This window comes from Pinus tabuliformis, chromosome 9 (genome assembly GCF_031772625.1).
Source record: "Pinus tabuliformis cultivar Carrire ecotype Pingquan chromosome 9, CPIR1, whole genome shotgun sequence".
Classification (NCBI taxonomy): Eukaryota; Viridiplantae; Streptophyta; class Pinopsida; order Pinales; family Pinaceae; genus Pinus; species Pinus tabuliformis.
The window spans coordinates 1,351,519,848-1,351,544,644 of NC_142307.1; the positions used below are offsets into that span (position 1 = coordinate 1,351,519,848).

The 24,797-nt window shown below is 41.8% G+C and overlaps 1 protein-coding gene across 7 annotated transcripts in view; it reads left to right on the forward strand.

The window, feature by feature from the left end:
• The window catches only part of LOC149153510 (protein TRIGALACTOSYLDIACYLGLYCEROL 3, chloroplastic-like), a 114,615-nt gene that overhangs the window by 62,608 nt on the left and 27,210 nt on the right, over positions 1–24,797 (forward strand). For all 7 annotated transcript variants that reach the window (XR_016262230.1, XR_016262228.1, XR_016262226.1 and 4 more), the window contains one exon: positions 21,903–22,010. Coding sequence is in view for 2 of the 7 variants with exons in the window: in XM_089438053.1 (XP_089294179.1) it covers positions 21,903–22,010 (108 nt within the window). In the remaining 5 variants the exon portion in view is untranslated. The remainder of the gene's footprint in view (positions 1–21,902; positions 22,011–24,797) is intronic.

Sequence of the window (24,797 nt, forward strand, 5' to 3'; positions counted from 1 at the left end):
TTGTAGCAGCAATCGGTCTGTGACAAGTGATAGCGAGGAGGCAGCATAGTTGGATGATTTCTGAAGCTGATTATAAGGTTAGGATAAGATTAATAGGCTAGTAGGATTGCTGGCAATTTACCAATTATTGTGTACCTCAATTGTAGTGTGAACCTTGAAGGATTGTTGTAGTGTCCCAAGGGGATTTTGCCCTTAGGGTATTATACAACAGTAATGCACATTTACATGACAGTAGGTATCCTTCTATGTCATGCATGAATATAAAGACTTCCAACAGAAATATAATTCTTCAGCAAATCACAATAAATTAAGGCTGACTTCCCAGTGAACATTTGTCTTATTCAACCAATAATTCAATAGTGTAATTATGATTGTACTGTCAATAATTTAACAACATTCCAACTGTAACTAGCACTGTTCAGTTCTGTGGTTACTAGACTAGTTAACAGCCCACTGTCTAACTACTGCTTATTTGTACTGCTTCCAGCTTGCTCTGAGTTACCACCTGCGGTTGGAGTAGCCTCTTGCACTGGTCTTGTTGTGACAGATTGCTGCAGGGAAAAATCTGCCTCCTCAATCCAGTCTTCAGCCCTGCGACCCTGCGGCTACGGTGCTCAAATCAGGTTGGCAATGGAGCCGTTGCCTAGAAGCTAACTCACTATTTCTTTCGATGCTTTGCTGCCCAGAGTTTACGCCACAGAAACTAACAACCAATGAAATCCCTTTCTTGAATGTTAAAACCAGATGAGAATTCCTTAGAGCAACGTACCAGACAATTGATGAGAATTCCTTAGAGTAACGTACCAGACAAATGATGAGAAAAGATGGCTGACTAGGGTGGAATGTTTCACCACCGAAATCAATAGAGACTAGCTAGGGTGGGACCAACTCCATTGAAACTAGACAAAGGAAAAAAGGGTCTTAAAACCCTCAGAGCCTCAGTTCAAAGAAAACAGAGATAATTCAATCCAAATCCATGAGGAGAAAATGATCTCTCCACTCTCTTATTTATAGATTCCTTATGGGGTCTCTTGTAATGTGAGGGGTTACACGTTTAGCGACCAATTTTGGCTTTTTGTCCCCAGTTACCCAAATTTACCCAATGTTACCCCAAAACATCAGATAGTGGGTTTTCCCCTTTATCAATGACTATAGCCTGTGGGGAAGGATAGGCTATTTTGTCCACCCTTGGCCAATCAATCAATAGGGAACATTACAATTGTGGATTAAACCCAATATGTATGGAGGACTAGTTTCATGTACATGAATTGTTGATGGTATTAAATGCAATCTCTGGCATGCTACTGTTCTTAATGCTGAGTGCTGTAATTGCATTAGGAAGCAAACCTATGAGGATTATAAACTGATGTGTCTTGTTGATATTGCTAAAGATTCATTTATCCATTCATTGTTGCGCCTTAATTGTCATTTGTGATAAGTTTTAAAGGATACCGTGTTATTGGTGCAATATATCCTTATGCTCTTGATAACCCTAAGGGAAAAATATCCCTAGGGACATTACAGTGGTATCAGAGCTATGCATCCTGCCAGCTTGTGAACATATGAGCCCTGTATGCTTCCAGAAGATAGGGGAAATGTTACAAACAGGAAGAAAAGAGTTACTTATAGTCCAACCATGGAGGACAAGGGAGAACTACACCCCATTGGCCTCTTGAATGAGCTAAATAGGGGATACCAATAGATAATCCAAGGGCAGCAACAAATAGCCCAACTGTTAACATAGGGGCAACAACAGATAGCCCAAGGACAACAACAAATGGCTCAATTTTTTCCCAACTCACGGGAAATCTAAACATCACAGATACCAGTGCTGCTAATGGACTGAATATTGGTACAAGACTTTTGCTAAAGGGAGCAACATCCATAATCCTGTCTCTTTCAATATCTTTGCACAAACCAACACAGGGGCAACTAGTAGAAGGTCTCTACAACCCTAGTTTCTAAGTGTGGTCAGGAGGCAACGACCCTAGGAGCATCAGAATATAATGAAAACTTTACTGAATACTTTCAGAAGTATGCAACATTAGGGGAAGATGTACAGGCAACCATGACTTTTTAAGAATTCAGTAACATCAAGTACAAGAATAGACCCAAGGCACAACAAAGTCATGATCAAATGCACAAAGTGGATAAACTATCCATTTCCTCTTTTGATGGATCATCGTAGTGTTCAACAAGGGCTTGGGTACAAAAGCTGGACACCTACTTCCAACTTAATCCTATCCTGGAAGCAAACACTATCAAATTTTCCACATTGCATTGGCTCATGAATGGTGGCACCATGAACTGGGTCACCATAGGGCGCTCTAGCATAACCTCTTACATGGAATTCACTCAAAGATTGATAGACCGCTTCGACCGGAAGGAGCCTAATATACACTTTAGGGAGCTAGCACAACTCAAGCAAACCGGGAAACCAGAATCCTACATTTCAGAAGTCCAACAGTTGTTAGTCATGGTGACAGATATCTTGAAGCAGAGGTTGGTCATGCTCTTCATAGAAGGTTTAGCTGAACCATTATATGGGTGGGTCAAGGCATTCAAACCAACCACATTGCATGATGCCATCACCAAGACATGAGGTATGGGAGATGCAACTCCAAAGGTGAAGTTTCCATCCAAATCACTAATCCTTCCGAAGGACAAGAAGTCATTTCAGAAAGATGGAACCGGGAAGGATCGATTGGATGGGGAGACTTGAAACGAGTTGAGGAGGAAGAAACTCTATATCACTTGCAAGAAACCATGGGAACCTGGTCGTAGATGTTTGGGACAAGGTTACTTGGGAGCGGATGGAAAGCGGGAGCAGTGAGCGACATTGTCAAAAGCTCCCGGTTTCAGAGCGAATTTCTATATAATATATATTTCTAAATATTTTGATGCATATATGTCAACAAAAGCATGTAGAATGATGAATTAGATATAAAATGCATAAAAACATGGATTGAACCATATAACATCAATAATCTAGAAGTTATAAACTTCATCAACCACCTCCACAAGTTAGTAACATACAACATATCGAGTCTCATGATTCATCAATCTTAAAGTTTCAAGCTTTCAAAATTCAATATATAACATTTATCATCATTGATCACTAAATTTGTACTTTTAACCATTACTATTACCAAGTAACCAAACGATAACAAAGAATATCTAACATGAAATGAAATGTTTCAACTTTCAACTTTCACGAAACATCATATAATATATTCATAATTCATTACCAATGAGTTATAATTGCCAACTTCAAACTTCAAACTTCAAACTTAAATTGTCATATATTGTTTACAAAAAATATCATAATAAATATGAAAGAGTCAACAGTTATAAAAACTACTAGAAACTAGAAAAGACAAGTAAATCCATTATCTACTGCTAATGCTTGGGCCTCTTGCCACGAGAAATGTCTAATTTCTGAGAAGGCCGTGGTGGTCTACTGGGAGTCTCCTCCCGCATAGTCAGACGACCAGAACCAGAAGGCACATGACCTCCACGTGAGGATGTAGATGTAGATGGAGGTGGCAACAACAAAGGCAAAGATTGTGGAACTCGAGCACTGCTACTGGATGATGGGGTGGCATGGTTGCTGTTGCTTCTTCATCATCTTTCAAAAGTTTTGTTTCCAATTCTTCTAGATGTAGAGCACCATCCTCCAAATTATCTTCCTTTGGGTTGTTGTCCCAAGTTGTATATGATGTATCATCTTGAGCCCAATCACAATAATGACTCAACAACCTCAAGTTGTAGTGCACATAAACCAAGCTTTCTACCTGGTTTTCATTGAGTTTGTTTCTTCTCACATTATGGATGAAGCTATAGGTGCTCCAACACCTCTCTGTAGAAGAAGTATTTACAACCTGTGAAAGCACTTTTTTTGCCAATTTTGGCAAAAATCCCTAGCTACCATACGCGTCCCACCATGTGATAACATCAAATTTGTCCCTATCTTCCATTGCATGCAAAGAACCAAACACTCCAGTGCTAGTGAAGTATCTGCCTAATTCAAGACGCAATCTAGCACACTCCTCCCTGTCAAGGACCAACTTGTCTAATGCTGTCATATACCCATTTTGTACCTCTGGATTTGTATGGGGTTTGGTCCTAACCCCACCCCCAGGTGCAGGTTTTCCCAACCAAGATGGAGAGTAGTATTTTGGCGTAAGGATATACGCCAAGGCACACACAAATTTGTGAATAATATCATACAAGTTGGGATCTTTTTCCTGAACAATATCTTTTATTTGCCCCAAGATGTTATCCATCTGCTCATACACCTCCCCAATCATCGGTGCATCTGTATTTGCAAAATGAATCATGTTATAAATGGGCTTGGTGAATTGCAAAACTTTCCTCACACGTGCCCAAAACATACCATCAAGAGCAGTGTTCTCCACCTCTTCAAAACCTTGCTAGTCAATTGCGGTTGGAGCCCTGTCCTTTAATACCTGCCACTGTTGACTTGATACCATGCTAGCCAATGACTCTCTTACCTTCAAAAGGCAATTGAAGGTGAGGTAATAACTAGCAAATCTAGTTTTCGCAATCTTCAACAACTCCAAACTTGTGTGATTCCGGAAAAGCCCATGGGTATTGCTATGAATGGTAATAAATTTTATCATTCTCTTGCCTCGTACAAATTACCAATCCATTTGTATTAAGGGTGTTTATTCTTAATAATATCATGCATCAAAAGGTTCATTGTGTGAACCAAACACCCAGACCAATATATGTTGGGGTATCTATCCTCAATAATTGCTTTCGCTGCCTTACAATTCGAAGCATTATCAGTGATGAATTGGATGACATTGTATGGCCCAATTCTTTCGTTTGTTTGAAGTAATGGTTCTACAATGTTGATGGCAATCTTGAACTTTTCTGAGTAATCATATGTTGAAAGGAAGACTGCACCACAACTTGTTTCAGAGGCACACTGACGGGATCTACAACGTTATTATCCCACACTTACGCATTGCATTGAGGGAGGCAGAGTTGTCTAGACATACCCGAAGGGATGGCTAGGTTAGCAAGACTGAGCAACATGAGCTGAGTATGACACCGCATAAGCTTGGAGGCTTGTTCTTTCCACAGGGGATTGTACATTCAATCCCTCCTTTGGGATTGAATGGTGAGAGGTACTGAGCTGGTACCCGATGGAGCAGGCTAGGTGGTTGGATACATCCATGGTCACATTTCAGCAGAGGCCATGGATTACTAGAGGGACTCGAGGGCCATACTGTTGTTGGGATCCAGGTGGGATTTCCCAACACATCATAGAGCCGGTAGGCGATGGTAGTAACTACGTGATGGATCCGACGTTTCGGCGCACACACATTTTCAGATCTCCATCAGAGCCCCGAACAACATTAGGGACATGATGGTTTGACAGGGGAGCAGACAAATTTCATTAGTTGTCTTGGCATATTAACTATGCATGGAGTCACAGGGTGATTAGCCTACTCTGGCAGGAGCTGGTAGGAGGAGGTGGCATCGGCAGGCCACTAGACAGGGCATTACATGGAGACGGTGCTCTCTCATTGGTATATTGGACACCAGAGCTACTGAGGATAGGCATAGTAGTGTCATTCCCGTTGGCATGTGAGGAGTCGGGCCGCTTAGGTCTTTCAGGGCAGATGGGGAGATGTAACCCACATCATGGAGGGCTTACTATCAGAGTGGTGGATGCGTTGGCGCATGCGGGATGACATATGATACATGGTGGTACGTAAATAGGCAGTGGTACCCAGGGGTGCACAGGGATATGCCTCAAAGTCCAGCGTTATGCAGAGGGATGCGACTTGATGCATACAGACCCAATTTTAGACCCTAGCATCCAATGTTGTATAGAGGTATGTGGTGATGAGCAGTGGCCTGCAGAGGAGCATGGAGATGCGTGCTTGTTTGATGTAGCATATTGGTTTGCTTTGAGCAACTCACATCACATTGAGTACATGTGGGGAGTGTCAGGTACAGTGACATAGGCAGGAGACGAGACGATACAGGATGGTACAACAGTAGCACGGGGTATCTAGTGGTGTACAGGGATAGGTTGCAGGGTACAGTGCCAGGTCGAGGAGTACATGCATACTCGGTGGGATACAAGGCCATATAATGCTGCACAACGAGGTCTTGGAGGGTTGCCTCCAAGGAGACTTATGGAGGGAGTCATCGGGCATACCTTTGTGTGTAGCTCACCTAGGATCAACGAGGACGCAGATGAGCGATACTTGATGGCATCAATAGGGACTCACATGCCTGTCCCTCTTATACATCACTTACAGGCACAAACAATTTGGTTGTTGCCTTTAACACTTTGGGCGTGAGCAGCGAAGGACAAGGAGCTCACTCGAGATATTGGGATGACACTCAACGCACTAGGGGAGAGACTTCTTAGCGGTGGCATTGGATCGGTGCATGAGTTGATAGCCATAGGTTGAGGGATGAGGTGAGCATTTGTAGGGGTGGCATATCGTTCATCAGTGAGCCTACGCCTGGGGAGCTGGTCATGAGGGAGACGTGTCACTCTTTCCATAGGGCATGTCAGGACCATGCATGAGCAGAGGATACCGTGTACGACTGAGGCAACTTTCCAGTATGTGTCTAGCCTCCAGACATTGTATTGGCACATTATCGAGAGGGCGGATGGTAGACTCAGTGGTGATGGTTGGCAGGAGCAGGATGAGTCTGCATACACTGAGTCGATTGCGAGTATCAAATACCCATCTATTGGTTGCCTTTAGGGGGTAGTTATTTGGCACATGTGGCTTCCAACAATCATCGATACTACGCAGTGGTAGGCACAAGACAGTTTAGCATGCATCAAATTAGTTCATGATATATGGGGCCTATATGTCGGTTGCATGTACGGAATAGGGATGAGGAACATACAAATTTTAACAGTTGTTAGAGCTATGTTGCAGTAGGTCTGGCTAGGGGATCCAGGGATTCAGTTGGTTGATAGGCCACTCCATCTCGTGAGGAGCAGGACCATAACAGAGGGTGATCTAGCTCACTTTGGGGTTGACACATGGGGGATCACTGAGGCCTCCATTGTTTGGCGAGGTAGGCTTCTTCAGTTGCAGCTCAGGATCAAGACTAGCGATGGGTGGGTAGATATTGACATCATAGAGACACTTGGGCAGGATGAGCTTGGCCTTCGTCGATATTTCGCCTCCAGGTTTCAGGGGAGGAGGCTGCAGTGTGCACACGATGGGCAGCCTATTCGAGTCAGAGTGGTGCAACGACAACATGGTGGCGCTTTTCTGAGACGAGCATGGGACCCGGGCATTGCAGTACTAGACAACTCAACGACCTTTAGGGATGAGCTGGCTGCTATAGGGGGAGATCACTCAGATTTTCCGCTAGGCTTTAGTGACTCACTGATGGCGTGGGGAACTTCATCAGAATGGCAGGTTGATCAACAAGAGGATATCAAGAGGAGCACATGCGGGAGAGTCTCCACAGGGATTGGGTTGTATCTTCAGGAATTTACTCTTGGTGTGCATGAGGTGGACTACTTGGTAGGGCAACTTCATGGAGAGTTGGACAGAGTCCTACATTATCATGATGCTCTACTTATTGATAGTATGCAGAGGGCTTCTGGAGCTTATACCTGGTTGGACGATGAGTGGAGCAAGGGGTGCTTCACATTGATCAGGATGCCTTGGGATCCTAGTATTGAGAGATTCCTTCATGATCAGACAGTGCAGAGATCAAGGTTGAATCAGTGGCACATTTGGGACCCTGGTATTACTGGTGATTAGCAGGTAGAGGGGGCACTTGTTCCGACATTGCTTGAGGACAAGCAATTTTTGGTGGGGAGGACTGTAATATCCCCAATTTTGTGAGCATGGGAATTTTGCCTAATTTTGGTGATATTAAGTAAAGGGGCAAATATTATTTTGGAGAAAGGTGGCAAGTATTATTTTATTGGAGATTGGCAACAAATTATTATTTTATTAAAATGGAGGCAAAAGTCACTTAGTGGAAAATGCCCCCCACCAATAAAATAATAATTAAAAAAGGAGTCTAGAAGCATGGGGAGAAATTATAAAAGGAGGATGGACTCATTTGCTAATCATCTTTTGACTATTACATTTCACCTTTCATCTTCTCTTGGGGCTGTTTAGCATAAGAAGAAAAGCATTGTTTAGCACCAGGAATTCCAAGCAGAATTCCACCTCTACCTTCGGGGAACTTCGAGTGTCACGCTAGGGGAGTAAGAAGGAGTCCATCTCAGGGCTTCTCTAGGAGCTACATTGCATACTATTTCTAGCTGGAGTGTGCTTCTCTTAGGGCGCAAAAGGAAATTCAAAGGGGTTGAGAGAAGCTAGCAGATAGTGGAGTTTTGGCCAGAGAATTTGCAAAGAATTATCCATAGGGAGGACGAGTTTTTCCTTGGGGATTTGCAGGGCCTAGAGTGCTGAATTTTGGAGGACCGAATTTATCTATTCCAGGGTTTGCGCAGGGCTTTATTGGCAACTTCTATGCACTTGCAGAGATTAAGAATTTGGGGAGCATTCGAGTTGGGATCTGCTTGGTGATTGAGGGGAGAAATTTGCAGGAGTTAGGGAGGATTTCTTGGAGGGAGATGTTGAAATTTGGTACCGGAGGACAGGTGGTTCCCTTAGGCTTTGATCTTTGGCCTAGGGAAAAGTGTCCAAAAGAATTTAATTTTTCTCCTAAAGTAACTTTATAATTTTTATAAAGTTAAATCTAATTTAAAAGTGACTTTAAGTGATAAAGTTACTTAGTCTAATTTTAAAGTGACTTTTATAAAGTCAATGAAAAATTAGAAAGGAAAAGTGACTGTGGAAATAAATGACTAAGTGGGTCTTTATTAAAGTGGGGTGAATTAAAAAATAGAAAGTGAGATTTAAATGAGCATTTAATCTCAGCCATTGATCTAAATCTATTTCAGCCATTGGATTTAGGGATCACCCAAAAGTCACTTGGATCACCCAAAAGTCACTTGGGGTTAGATTAAAGGAGGAAAAGGAGGAAAAGGTCATTCATTCTTTCATGAGCAGATTGGGAGAAGGAGAGCAAGAGAGCAAGAGAGATTTCTGAGCAGGGATGAGAAGGAGACAACAGCTTGGCACACATTCCAAGGCAGCAGTTGAACAGATTTGTATAGCTGGTTCAGCACACAGTGAAAGACAGATTTTGGCACGATTTTCGAGGAGTGGTTTGCACAAAAATCGAGGAGCAGTTTGCTGATTTTTCTGCACGCAAAACGAGGGCCGTACAACGCATTTAATGATGTCCGTACAACTGCATTTAATGCTGAAAGTGGGCACGAAAATCGAGGCCGTACAACATTTATTGCTGTCCTGTTTGCTGTAATTTCCAAATTGCTGTGAGGCACGGGAAAAGAGATAAGTTGTAAATTTGCTTGCTGATTTTTTGCTGAATATTTCTCACTGTAAAAAGGCAATTTTCAGAAATAAAGAAGAGCTCTCGAACTGGTTTTCCCCAAGAGTTGTAGGGGGTTTTTCCAGGGTCAAGTTGACCAAATATCTCAGTGTTTAAATGTGTTTTAATGGCTGATTATTACTGCTGAATTTTATTTCTGCAATTTCCAGCATTCTGTAAAATTTCCAGAATTTGTGTTTTCAGCAATATTTATTTTTTCAGCTTGTTAAATGTATGGTTATGGGAAAGGGCATTTAACTACATGGGAGAAATAAGGTGAAACTGAAAACCGGGGTGGGAAAACAGAAATTTCTACATGGTATCAGAGCTTGAGTGCTGAAGGGCAATTTGGGACAGCAAAAGGAAAAATTACAGCTGCTGATTTTTCACTCAGAAAATTCCAGCAAGCTGATTTTTTCATAAACAACAGTTTTATCTTTACTACAGCAGTGCTATTTTTCAGTTTTAGGACAGCAGGATGTCATTGGGATTGAGGGTGGAGGATAGGCTGGATGGGCATACAAATTACAGCGTTTGGAAGGAGAGAATGCAGAGTATCTTTGAGGCAGAAGTCTGGGATATCATGGTGCATACCACACAGAACCCTGTTGTTGTGCCTACTGATGCTACTCAGTTGGCTGAGTATAATAAAAAGAACAACAAGGGTAAGAGGCTGATTCTAGACGGAATCAAAGACCATTGCATTCCTCATGTGAGAGGAAAGAGCAATGCCCATGAGATGTGGACAGCATTGTCCAATCTCTACCAGAGTACCAATGAGAACCGGAAGATGGTCCTGAAGGAGAAGCTGAAGAACATTAAGATGGGTAATGATAGTGCAGCTGGATATCTCACAAAGATTACTAATGTGAGAGATGAGTTGGCAGCGATTGGAGAGGCCATTCCACCCACTGAGTTGGTGCGGATTGCAGTGAATGGCCTCCCCCGTTCATGGTTGAACTTTGCTGATGGGGTTTGTGCACGTGAGACCCTTCCCACATGGGAGAGGTTTTGGGATGATTGCATTCAGACAGAGATCAGGAAAGGTCAGCTTGGGGCAGCCAAGCCAGTTGAGCAGGATGAGGATGTAGCACTGGTGGCAGGAGGCAAGAAAGGCAAAGGGAAGAAGCAGGCTTCCACAAGCAGTAGTGGGGGCAAAGGCAAAGGTAAAGGTAAACAGGGGAACACACAGAAGGACTATTCCAAGGTGAAGTGTTGGAATTGTCAAAAGATGGGACACTATGCAGTTGTGTGTCCGGAGAAGAAGAAGAAGAAGGGGAAGAACCAGGACGTGGCAGCTTCAGCAGAGATTGAGGACTTTGCAGGTCGTTTTGACCGGGTGTTTGCGTTCACTACGTGTGAGTCCTCTAGTGCAGGATCACCTGCCACACAGGTTCAGAGGGAGCATGCTTTTCCCTCGATTAGCGGAGCATCTTCAAGTATCTGGTATGTGGACAGTGGGGCTTCACGTCACATGACAGGAGTCCGTGAGTACTTCTCAGAGCTTTCAGAGAGTGGCACTGATATAGAGGTAGTACTCGGTGATGACAGAGTTGTTAGAGCAGTCGGGGTGGGGGACACGTCAGATGTTCTTTATGTGCCAGGGATGAGGAAGAACCTCATATCCGTCTCAGCTTTGGAGGACAGAGGATATGAGGTACTGTTCAGGGGAGGACAGGTGTTGATGTATCCCAGGGGCACTCCAGCTGATTCAGCTAGAGTGATAGGTGTATGCCATGCAAAGGTGTACAAGTTTGCATTCCAGCCCCTTTTGGCATTGAGCAGTAGTACCGACAGCAGAGCTAGCAGCAGTAGTACCGACAGCAGAGCTAGCAGTTCTGAGCTGTGTGAGATTTGGCACCGCAGGATGGGACATATGTATCATGGAGCCTTGAGGACATTGCGGGAGATCACTACAGGTGTGCCAGATTTCAGTACTGATCACTTTGATACTTGCAGAGGTTGTGCGATGGGCAAGTTTGCCAAATCCCCTTTTCCCAGCAGTGACAGCAGAGCGACTGGGATACTTGATTTGATTCATTCTGATGTGAGCGGTCGGATGTCTCATGTTTCCTTGAGTGGATATGAGTACTATGTTTTATTCATTGATGATCACTCCAGGAGGACCTGGATTTATTTCTTGAAGACCAAGAGTGAGGTCTTCAAGCGGTTTCAGGAGTTCAGAGCTCTTGTGGAGACACAGACAGGTCGGAAGATCAAGTCCCTGAGGTCGGACAATGGAGGAGAGTACACCCTTGGAGAGTTTGTTGACTATTGTGCGAAGGCAGGCATTAGGAGGGAGTTCACTGTTCCTTACAACCCCCAGCAGAACGGGGTTGCGGAGAGGAAGAACAGATCCATCATAGGGGCTGCCAAAGCCATGTTACATGATCAGGGGTTGCCATTGTTCTTGTGGGCAGAGGCCTGCAACACAGCTGTTTACTTGCAGAACAGGAGTCCGCATCGTGCCTTGGGGCACATGACTCCGGAGGAGGCTTTCTCTGGGAAGAAGCCTGATATTGGTCATCTTCATATCTTTGGATGCATTATATACTCCTATATACCCAAGGAGAAGAGGACCAAACTAGAGCCCACCGCAGAGAAGGGTATCTTTGTGGGCTACAGTGAGACCTCAAAGGCCTTTCGGATTTACATTCCTGCACAGAGGAGAGTTGTTGTCAGACGGGATGTGAAGTTCGAGGAGGACAGGGCCTTTAGGAGGTCACGAGAGTTAGAGTATCTGGATCAGCCAGACCCTCAGCAGCAGTTGAGTCAGTCGCAGGGATATAGTGGGCAGGGATCAGGAGGATCAGGAGGTACATCTATGAGGATGTCAGGTCTGTCAGTGAGCAGTGGCTCACCGAGCCAGAGGGGTGGTGCTCCGGGCAGCATGCAGAGCAGTTCACTAGGGAGTCCACTGATGGACAGTTCACATGGTACCTCAGCTTCTACAGGTTCAGGTGCAGGCAGGAGGACAGCAGACAGACAGTCAGGAGTTCAGGCTCCTGATGATGATGAGGAGGAGTTTCATTCTTCGGTGGGAGAAGTGCGCTCAGGGAAGAGGAAGCCCAAGTGGCTTCAGGACACCTTGAGAGATGCCACATCTGTTGCTGAGCCGAAGAGGCCGGTCAGAGAGAGTAGACCACCTGAGAGGTTTTGTAGCTATATGGCGATGGTTACCAGCATCCTTGACTCTGAGCCTTCTAGCTATGAGGAGGCAGCTAGCCAGCAGGTCTGGAGAGAGGCCATGCAGGAGAGTATTCTTCTATCATGAAGAATGATGTTTGGGAGGTGGTGCCGAGGCCTGAGGGCAAATCCGTGGTTACTTCCAGATGGCTTTACAAGGTAAAGCATGCTGCAGATGGCAGCATTGAGAAATTCAAAGCAAGGTTTGTGGCTAGAGGGTTCTCCCAGGTAGAGGGAGTTGATTATGAGGAGACCTTCGCTCTCGTGGCTCGATATACTTCGATCCGCTCCATTATATCGATAGCAGCAGAGATGGGTTGGAAGATCCACCAGATGGATGTGAAGACCGCATTTCTCAATGGCTTCATACAGGAGGAGGTGTACATTGAGCAGCCACAGGGCTTTGAGGTGCATGGGAAGGAGTCCCATGTGTGCAGACTGAAGAAGGCCCTTTATGGCCTGAAGCAAGCTCCCAGAGCTTGGTACTCCAAGATAGATACATACTTGCAGGGGATGGGTTTCACAAAGAGTGAGGTAGATCCGAACCTTTACTTTATTGTGATTGGTGAGGAGCCTCTCATTCTGGTGCTGTATGTGGATGACTTGGTCATTACAGGTGCAGAGAGACTCATAGAGCACTGCAAGAGAGATCTTGCGATGGAGTTTGAGATGAAGGACATCGGCTTGATGCATTACTTTTTGGGTTTGGAGGTGTGGCAGGAGGAGGGGCATTTCTTCCTGGGGCAGGGAAGTATATTGTGGACATCCTTAGTAGATTCCACATGGAGGATTGTAGACCCATGTCGACACCGATGATCACCAACTGGAAGAAGCTTCATGCTTCGGATTCCGAGTTGGTGGATCCCACATTGTATAGGCAGCTGATTGGTTCCTTGATATATTTGGTCAACACTAGACCAGATATCTGTTTTGCAGTCAACACGATGAGTCAGTTTATGTGTGAGCCTAGGAAGGTTCACTGGGTGGCTGCAAAACACATTTTGCGGTACTTGCAGGGGACAGTGGATTATGGTCTGGACTACAAGTAGGGAGATGGAGTGAGATTGGCAGGATACACTGATTCTGATTGGGCAGGTTGTGCTTCTGATAGGAAGAGCACTTCAGGGTGCTGTTTTGGGTTGGGTTCAACAGTAGTGTCATGGTTCAGCAGCGAAGCAGCAGTCAGTAGCACTGAGTTCAGCGGAAGCAGAGTATATGGCAGCCAGTCTAGCTAGTTGTGAGGCTATCTGGCTTCGCAAGATGTTGTTTGGCTTATTTGGTCAGCGTTGAGACATTCAGTGATATTTACTGTGATAATCAGAGTTGCATTAAACTCGGAGAATCCAGTATTTCATGACAAGTCAAAGCATATCAGGATCAGATATCATTTCATCAGAGACTATGTTCAGAAGGGAGCTGTGAAGCTTGAGTATATTTCCACTGATGAGCAGGTTGCAGATATTCTTACCAAAGCCTTACCACGGGGCAAGCATGTCTACTTCAGAGACAAGATGGGTGTGGTGAGGAACACCTTCCTCGGTAAGAGGGAGTGTTGAAATTTGGTACCGGAGGACAGGTGGTTCCCTTAGGCTTTGATCTTTGGCCTAGGGAAAAGTGTCCAAAAGAATTTAATTTTTCTCCTAATGTAACTTTATAATTTTTATAAAGTTAAATCTAATTTAAAAGTGACTTTAAGTGATAAAGTTACTAAGTCTAATTTTAAAGTGACTTTTATAAAGTCAATGAAAAATTAGAAAGGAAAAGTGACTTTGGAAATAAATGACTAAGTGGGTCTTTATTAAAGTGGGGTGAATTAAAAAATAGAAAGTGAGATTTAAATGAGCATTTAATCTCAGCCATTGATCTAAATCTATTTCAGCCTTTGGATTTAGGGATCACCTAAAAGTCACTTGGATCACCCAAAAGTCACTTGGGGTTAGATTAAAGGAGGAAAAGGAGGAAAAGGTCATTCATTCTTTCATGAGCAGATTGGGAGAAGGAGAGCAAGAGAGATTTCTGAGCAGGGAGGAGAAGGAGACAGCAGCTTGGCACACATTCCAAGGCAGCAGTTGAGCAGATTTGTACAGCTGGTTCAGCACACAGTGAAAGATAGATTTTGGCACGATTTTCGAGGAGTGGTTTGCACAAAATCGAGGAACAGTTTGCTGATTTTTCTGCACGCAAAACGAGGGCCGTACAGCGCATTTAATGATGTCCGTACAGCTGCATTTAATGTTGAAAGTGGGCACGAAAATCGAGGAGGCCGTACAACATTTATTGCTGTCCTGTTTGTTGTAATTTCCAGATTGCTGTGAGGCACGGGAAAAGAGATAAGTTGTAAATTTGCTTGCTGATTTTTTGCTGAATATTTCTCACTGTAAAAAGACAATTTTCAGAAATAAAGAAGAGCTCTCGAACTGGTTTTCCCCAAGAGATGTAGGGGGTTTTTCCAGGGTCAAGTTGACCAAAAATTTCAGTGTTTAAATGTGTTTTAATGACTGTTTATTACTGCTGATTTTTGTTTCTGCAATTTCCAGCATTCTGTAAAATTTCCAGAATTTGTGTTTTCAGCAATATTTATTTTTTCAGCTTGTTAAATGTATGGTTATGGGAAAGAGAATTTAACTACATGGGAGAAATAAGGTGAAACTGAAAACTGGGGTGGGAAAACAGAAATTTCTACAGGAGATTTGGGCCAAATTCACTAGTATCTAAACTGTAAGGCGTTTCCTGGCCAAATTGAGCAATTTACATTTGTTGGCGGTCACTGGGGTTGGTGGATTTAGCCCAAACCCTTTCTGGGTTTTTGTGGGTTTGGTGAGAGGAGGCTAGGATTAATTTTATAGAATTTTCTGAGCACTTCTGAGGGTAGAATTCCTAGTTCCATTTAGCAGTTAGCAGCATAAATTGTTGGAGGAGGGCGCAATTTACCCTAGGACCATTTCCACCACTTGGGTCCATGAGATATTTCTGGGTTTTGTTGGAGTTGGTGTGGAGAGCCTACATTTAATTTTGCAGAATTTTTGGAGTAGATTTGAGGGCCAAAATCTCAATTCACCTACAACAGCAGTGGTAATGATTTTCCGGGCTAGCGCAGAATCATGGTGGGGAGCTCATCTGATATTTGGGCAGCTTGATCATCACCTGGGTTTGGATTTGCTTGCTGTAGCAAGCCCAGATTCCTCTTTCATACTCATTTGTACTCTATTTGCTCGGAAATAAATAAAATGGCTCAGAGTTTTGGTGCATTTCCTCTTGTGTTGTGATTTCTTGTGTATGTGTTGAATTTCCTCGTTGTTGTTATCGTGCATGTTTCTGTTATTCACTTAATATTTCTGTTAGGAATATTACAGTATCTCTAAGTGGGTACAAGTATTATGTCACCTTTATAGATGATCACTCAAGGAAGACATGGATATTATTTATGAAAAAGAAAGATGAAGTATTCTCAAAGTTTCTAGAGTACAAGGCCTTGGTTGTGAAATAGACTGGCAATAAAATCAAGGCACCGAGTTTTGATAATGGTGGGGAGTACACCTCAAATGCATTCAAGGAGTTGTGTGCTAAGGAGGGCATCATGAGAGACCTGAATACACCATATAACCCTCAACAGAACGGGGTGGAAAAGTGCAAGAACAGGGTCATAGTTGGAGCGTCCAAAGCCATGTTCCATGACCAGGGACTGCCTATGTTTCTTTGGGCGGAGGCATGCAATACAACAATTTTCTTGCTGAACTGGAGCCCACATAGAGTGTTGGAGCGAGTTACACTAGAGGAGGCTTTCACTGGGAAGAAATTGGATGTATCACATTTCCGGATATTTGGTAGCCTCAGCCTGGTATACTGCTATGTACCGGAGGATAAAAGGAAGAAGTTGGAGTCCGCATCAAAGAAGGGCATCTTCGTGGGTTAGAATGAGACTTCCAAAGCATACAGGGTGTATATACCAGCACTTAGGAAAACAATGATAATGAGAGAGGTAGAGTTTGAGGAGGGAAGGGATTTGAGCAAGTCCTTGGAGTGTGAGCAGGCTATAATGCAAGAGGCAGAGCAACAAACTCCTAAGTAGGAGGCTCGACCAACACCTTAGACTACAACTCTACATGTTGATGGGAAGGCCGAGTAGCATAAGGACGAGAGGGACACGCAGTTGGAAGAGAGAGTAGAGCCCACTCAGGTCATGACCCCCAACACAGGGAGAAGGAGAGTGAGATGGGAAGATCAACTAATTTAGGAGGCATAAGAGCAAGTTGGTGCTCCTAGTACATTAGTTTGATAAAGCAGATAACCATAGAGGTACACAGGATACATGGCACTTATGACGAAGTTGTTGGATGTCAAGCCTTCTAGCTATCAAGAGGCAGCCACTCAGTAGGTGTGGAGAGATGCCATGGTGGAGGAGTATGCCTCCATCATGAAGAATGATGTTTGGGAGGTGGTGCTGAGGCTAGAGGGAAAATCTGTGGTGGGCTCTCGTTGGGTCTACAAGATCAAGCATGGGGCTGATGGGAGCATCGAGAAATATAAGGCAAGATTCGTGGCAAAGGGGTTCTCACAGGTAGAGGGGATTGATTATGACGAGACCTTTTCCCCAGTGGCCAGATATTCATCTGTCAGGGCTATTGTAGCTCAAATGGGGTGGAGGATCCACTAGATGGATGTTAAAACAATGTTCCTCAATGGGATTGTTAAGGAGGAAATTTAAATTGAGCAGTTGGAGAGATTCGATACATGCAGGCAGGAATACTCACATTTGCAGACTCAAGAGAGCCTTGTATGGGCTCAAACAGGCTCCAAGGGCATGGTATGCTTAGATTGACAGTTATCTTCAAGGATTGGGCTTCACCAAGAGTGAAGCGAACCCTAACCTCTACTACATTTTTGTTGGAGGTGAGTCGCTTATTATGGTGTTAAAAGTGGACGATTTGATTTTGACAGGCACAAATAAGCTCATTCAAGAGTGCAAGAGAGATCTTGCAGCTAGTTTGAGATGAAGGATGTGGGGCTGATGCACTATTTCCTCTTGGAGGTTTGGCAGGGTAATGGGGAGATCTTCTTGGGGTAGGGCAAGTACTCCTTGAAGATTTTGAGGAGATTTCACATGCAGGATTGTAGGCCCATGACCATGCCTCTAGTCACAAACTGGAGGAAGATGGATACATCCAGATTAGAGTGAGTAGATCCTTCACTTTATCGACAATTAATAGGGTCATTGATGTATTTGGTAAACACACAGACTGACATATGTTTTGCAATTAACTCTTTGAATCAGTTTATGGTCGAATCTACTAGAACACATTGGGTTGCTGCCAAGCATGTAGATATCTCAAGGGAACAAAAGAGTTTGGATTGTGGTATAGGCAGGTTGATGGGGTGAGGCTTGAGAGATTCATTGATGCAAATTGGGTAGGGAGCTCCATAGAAAGGAATAGTACATCAAGATGCACATTTAGTGTTGGACCAACAACTATTTCTTGGTTTAGCCGAAAGTAGAGATCAGTGGCATTGAGTTCAGCTGAGACCAAGTACATGGCTGCCAGTGTGGCAGGGTACGCAACTATTTTGTTTTGGAAGCTTTTCATGGGCTTGTTTGGGATAGAGTTGAAGCCCACTGTGATGCACTATGACAATCAGATCTGCATCAAGCTCTCCGAGAATCAGTTATTCACGATTGCTCAAAGCACATCGACATATGTTATCATCCCATCATGGATATTGTTAAGAGAGGTATAGTTACACTATAGTACATACCAAAAGAGGAGCAGATAACAAACATTTTGACCAAGGCTTTGCCAGGGACTAGATTTGTTTACCTCAAAGAGAAGTTGGGTGTAGTGCAAAATACCTTTCTCTCTAAGAGGGAGTGTTGATTGGAGCATAGTAAGGGTTCTGCTTAGCTAAGTGCTAAGGCTAGCAGAGGGACCCACAAGACAACCGCTTAGCAAGATATTTATTTATTTAATTATTTCCTAAAGTTGGACTTAGGAAATTTTTTAAAATTCTAAGTTAACTTATGATTTAATCTCAGCTCTTCATCAAAATCTAATTTCAACCTTTGAGAGAAGGAGGGGCCTAGGTCGAAATTTTAAGAGGATATAGAGTGAGTACAAACAATGTGTCAGATCAGTAAAGGGAGAGATTAGGGTTTTAGTAGATCCCAGAGCTACAACAACTAAGAAGGAGGTCTAGTGAGCGCTGTGTTGCTCTTACAACCTCAGTGTAGTTATTCCACTCACAGGGGTGCATAGGAGGAGAAATCAACAACTTGCACGTGTACACAGATAGGTAGATCTGCGTGGCCGTATGATAGATTGAGTGCGCTATAGGGAGATCGATTTATCTTGGGAGCTAATCAGTGTTTCTCTATAGAGAAAGGGAAGTTTTCCCTTGCTGTAAATTTTCTGAAGATTGCCCTTTTGCTGAAGATAATAAGACACACAAAGTTTGTAGGTTTTTCTTGGAGTTGGGGTTTCCTAGGTATATCTTGTGTTCTATGTGTTGAATGTGTTTGTCTTCTAATTTATTATTAATTTCCACTGTGCAAGCTAAGTTAGAAAACCCAATGTATTTGCAATTTAAGTTTCCAGAACAACTGTTGCTTGTATTTCTGGCTTTTACACTAGAAAATTGCGAATCAGTTACTGGGTTTTAAGGAAATCTAACACTAAGGAAAGTGTTCCTTACCATGAATTGTTTTAGGATGTTTGAGTGATTCTAACCAAATTGGCCTTCATGGAGAAAGTAGAATTTTATATTCAATTCAGAATTCAGTAGAATTAACAGTTGTCAGGATTTTCGAATTAGCAGGATTATAGCATTTTCATTAGATTGCACAATGATGATTTTGCATGGGATGAATTGTTATTGTTGGATTTTTACCACTATTATTTTTATTTTTATGATTTTAGAGATGGGGACCCCCTAAGGACCCCAACATCTCTCTGCTGCTGTTCCCCTGTCCCTGAAACTTGGTGGAACATTGCTGTTAATGGATGAATGCCATGGATACATCATTGCCATGCAACATTTTCAAATTTTCATATGGGAATGCTTGCTTGGGATTAGAGTTGTTAGTTTAACTCTATGTTTTTAGATCCACCCAGCGTTGCAGGGGAGCGCCCCCCCCGATCCCGCTCGCAATCCGCGCACTGGGTGGGAGTGACTCGGGAGCGGGTCGGGAGCACGCTCCCTTAAAAAAATTTCGCTCCCTGCCTTTTCGGGAGCGTTTAGCCTTTTTTTTTTAATTTATTTTTTAATTTTTAATTTTTTAAAATTTTTAAATTTTTAATTTTTTTTTTTTTTTTCTTTCTGCAGTAATGTTCGAAATGCAATTTTCTTTCAAAGAAACAAATAAGTTTTGAGTGGGGCAGCTTAATGATCAAGCCTATGGCCCTAGTATTGATATGCTATTTATTTTCATCCTTTTACTTAAATTTTTAACATTACCATGAAATGACTCGGGATGTTTGAGAGTGGTTCCGACCTCACTGGATTTCATATGGAGAAAGTAGAATTTTAGATTTCATTCAAAATCCAGCAAACTTATCAGTTTTTTAGGATTTCAGGATTGGGGGATTGCAATGTTTCCATTGAATTTTGTCATGTATTAGGGTATGAAACTCGTATTTAATCAAGAGCACCAATCCCTCTATGTACCTTGATGTTAGTGACATTGGTTGTCGAACTCCTCTGTCATGACCCTCCTAAAAATGTACACATCACTCAAACAAAATCTTGACTTGACATGCTATGCTTTTTCTATCTTATGTTAATGCTTAGAGGGTGATATTAATGACAAAGATCCCTATACAGATACAGAGGTAATGACAAAGATACCTCTAGATATTAATGCTTAGAGGGTGATATTAATGACAAAGATCTTGTTTTTCCAATAAGACTAAAAAATTAGACATTTCTCGTGGTGGCAAGAGGCCCAAGCATAAGAAATAGATAATAGATTTACTTGTCTTTTCTAGTTTCTAGTAGTTTTTATAACTATTGACTCTTTCATATTTATTATGATATTTTTTTAAACAATATATGACAATTTAAGTTTGAAGTTGGCAATTATAACTCATTCGTAATGAATTCTGAATATGATGCTTTATGAAAGTTGAAAGTTGTTTCATTTCATTTCATTTTATAACATTTCATTTCATGTTAGATATTATTTGTTGTAATGGTTACACTTAGCTTACAAGTACAACTTTGGTGATCAATGATGATAAATGTTATATATTGAATTTTGAAAGCTTCAAACTTTAAGATTGATGAATCATGAGACTCAATATGTTGTATGTTACTATGTTACTAACTTGTGGACGTGGTTGATGAAGATTATAACTTCTAGATGATTGTTGTTATATGGTTCAATCTATGTTTTTTTATGTTTTTTATATCTAATTCATTATTCTACATGTTTTTGTTGACATATATGTATCAAAATATAAAAAATATATATATTATATAAAAAACGCTCTGGGATTCGCTCCCAAACCGGGAGCTTTTGAAAATGTCACTCCCGCATCTGTTTTCACTCCCGCTTCCAAGTAACACTGGATCCACCTATGGAGGATCCAGGATGGACGTTTCCATGGATCCAGATCAGCTTGGGATAAATTTTTAGTTTGGAAGAATGAGTGGGTCCACCTGTGATCTATTTCCAACTGGGATGCGTCAAGCCAAGTGAACCTTGAAATTTTTTTTTTTTTTTGAAAGCACATAAGAAAACATAAATACAAAATAAAATGATGGCAATGTGTGGAGTCCTAAAAACCTAATTGGTTTCTATAAAATAGCCCTTTCACCCATCTGGAAACACACTAATCCGAGTTTTTCATAAACTACAATACTGAGTTTGATAGAGCAATTTTGGAGAGATTCTGCCTTTTTGAAATATCAGACAGATCTTTATCTCGATCTGCATCCAACCGAGAGTTACACACTGTAGAGTGTAATTCTAATTTATTTTATTGTTATTCATTGAATTGAGTTTAACATAAAACATTTATAAGAACACACGCTTCCTCCTATGGCCTTTGACGTTTTATGTTGCGGCGAGGAGGAGAGTTGTTAAAAGGGAACTACATCAATGATTCAATCCACAAATGTTTTTGTTCCATCTCTTTCTTGTGAATTAAGAAGGTTTGGAAACTTAAATAATTCAAGATTGACTTCTAGAATTTACTTGGACTATGTCAATTTCTTTGATGATTAGATGGTGATTAAGGATTTTCATCTGTTTGAAATATTATTGAGAATTTGTATTATTTTTTTGTCAGGGAGTAGAAGATCGGTTGCCATCAGAGTTGTCTGGAGGCATGAAAAAGCGAGTAGCATTGGCTCGGGCCATTATATATGATGATTCACATAAAGCAATTAAACCTGAAGTATGTTGTGCACCATATTGTTTTGGTGGTGGTTATTTTCTTTTTGTAGTCTTGTGTGTTCTTTATTATGATTTTTTTATCAATTAGTGTAAAAGGTTTTGGTGAATTCATCGTCAGTTTGGTAAAATATTAGATCTACTCTATGCTATACTTATGAAAGTATTAAGTCGAATGTTTTTACTTATACTTGTTGATGGAGATCACTAATTTGCTGAACATTGTAAGCCAGAAAAATGCTGTTTATTGACAAAAAAGTCTTTTCTGTAAGCTACCTTTTAGCCAGCATTCTGGCGTTCATTATTTACTTTGAAGTCCTAGGAACAAAAATTATGGGTCTTTATTTTCTTATATATAGTAAATAGATAATACCTTATGTTTAAAATGTTATACAAACTACTTACATCTTAACGATGTGTGGCAGGGCTTCTCATTCTTTCAGCAGGACACTCACTTTTGTAGCTGGAAGTGTTAAAGTTAATTTATTATAATGGTTATATGATTATGTACTTTAGTGTTGTTCTAGTAAAGTTAAGTGACTTAATTAAGTCTCATGTCAAAATTGGTATTAAGCTATAGTTAGGGTTAAGTCACGCCTTAATAACATGGTGGTTCTACTAAACTTGTGGTATGGATGCCATTTTACTTTTAAATATTGTCATTCACCATATTGAATAATTAAGTACATCTCTCTCATTTTCTCCTATCTTGTCCCTTTGCAATATGTCATTGGAGCATTATCTAATATAGTATTAGAGCCATAACAAGATTTGGCATCTGGGACATGGCGAAGGTTAAAGAAGTGAGATTGAGGGATTGCGTGGGCACATCAACATGGAACAAGGCCAAAGGACATTGACATTTGTTTGAGTAGATTTGAAGCGTAGAGAATGATAAAGAAGGGACCAATGTAATGGCCCCTATGGATTAATTGCCTACGGCAGGACGACGTAGCCTATCCAACCCCATAGGCTATAGTCTTGATAAAGGGGCAAAGCCCAATTATCCAATGTTTGGGGCAACATTGGGTAAATTTTGGGCCGATTTGGGCAAAAAGCCCAAATTGGGGGTTGCACTTGCAACCCCTCACATTCGAGTGAACCCCATGAGAAAATCTATAATAGAGGGGAGTTGGAATCATTTTGGATCATGAACATGGGCTGTAATATCTCTAATTTTCTTTAGCCTAAGGCTCTAAGGGTTTTAAGACCCCTTTCTATTTTTATTAGCTTCGGTGGAGGTGATCCCAACCTACCTAATCCTTTTGTCTAGTTTCGATGGAGCTGATCCCATCCTACCTAAAATCCTTGTTTCCCTTGTTTCGGCACATCATATTCCCTTGAAACAACTCGGTTTTGTTATGGTAGGCAAGAAGAGGCTTAAGGCTATTCACTGTCAAGGAAACAAGTGCCATCTATTGGAAAATTGATTAGGGCAACATTTTTAATTTGACTTTTCCTTGCTTGATAGTTATTTGTGACATTATGTTCTTCTTTCTTTATTATGCTTATGTTCTTATCATCAAATAAATGCTAAAACAATGAATATCACACCCATGCAAAGATGAACACAAGATGTAGGCTCCAAGCTAGGGAAAAACCCCTCCAACGGGAAAACGCAGAAATAACTTCTCTTCATATAGAATCAATTCAAAGGAGACTTCCATAACCAAAAACCTAGACCAAGGCTACCACCAAGAACTTAGCCAACCACCATTCATCCTTCTCCAAAACAAGACAAGAGCAACAGGAGATCAAAAGTGGAGGTGGTAGCCTCCAGAGGGTTGAATTTCCAGACAACAGGAGATCAAAAGTGGAGGTGACACAGAGCCCAGAGATTGTGACGCAGACCCGCTTAGGTTGACGCAGAGGCAGCGTGGCGCTAGCCTTCCAGAGCTTGATCAGTGTCGGATCTCCAGAAACAGTGTGAGTTTTTTCCTTGCTAACTCTTTGCCAGTTTATTCTCTGTATCAGATTGCCAGTTTGGGCATCTAACGATTTGTACTCAGGGACTACTGCATAATAATAAAACCCTCAGTGGCTGCACTGGTTTTCCCAAGTTGGGTTTTTCTGGGGACATTGTCCAAAAACCACTGTGTAAATGTGTGTGTTTATTTCTCTCCAGTGCAATATTTAGTTTCCGCAATATTTATTTTATGTAGGCTACAGTGTATGTATTTCGATATTTGCTGTAGAAAACTGCAAGTAATTTGTTTAAAGTAATTTAACAAATAGGAGAAATATCACCAGTTTGCTGCAGTAGGAATCGGGTCACTGATTTTTCACACTAAAGTAGGTAGATTTTAGATCTATGAACCTTTCTAGTGCTTCTTTCCTTCTTTGCTAGCCTTCTCCTTGCTTTTCTAAGACTTTCGCTCTCCTTTCTAACTACAGATTGAATCCAAGATGTGTATCCTTGTTGTGTTTGTAATGAGGTTGAAGTTTCACCTTTTATAGCATTCCAAGAGGCTCAAATAGCCCTCTCTAGGCCAACTTCCCCTTTGCTGGCCGACTTGGTCTTGGGAGCCTTCTAGACACTTCTATATACAAAATAATTTTCCTTTTCTTGATACAAATGCTTGAAAGGGTCTTTTACAATATGACAAGGACACTTTGACTCATAACAAACCTTAGGAACATTCAATGGATTTTTGACCTAATGACAAAATGACTTGAGCATGAAACCCATGCTTTACAAAAATCATTTTCTTTCTTCTTTTGATAGATACATAGAAATTACATCATGACATGAGTCAAATGACAATTATGAAGACCGAAACTAGTTACATTC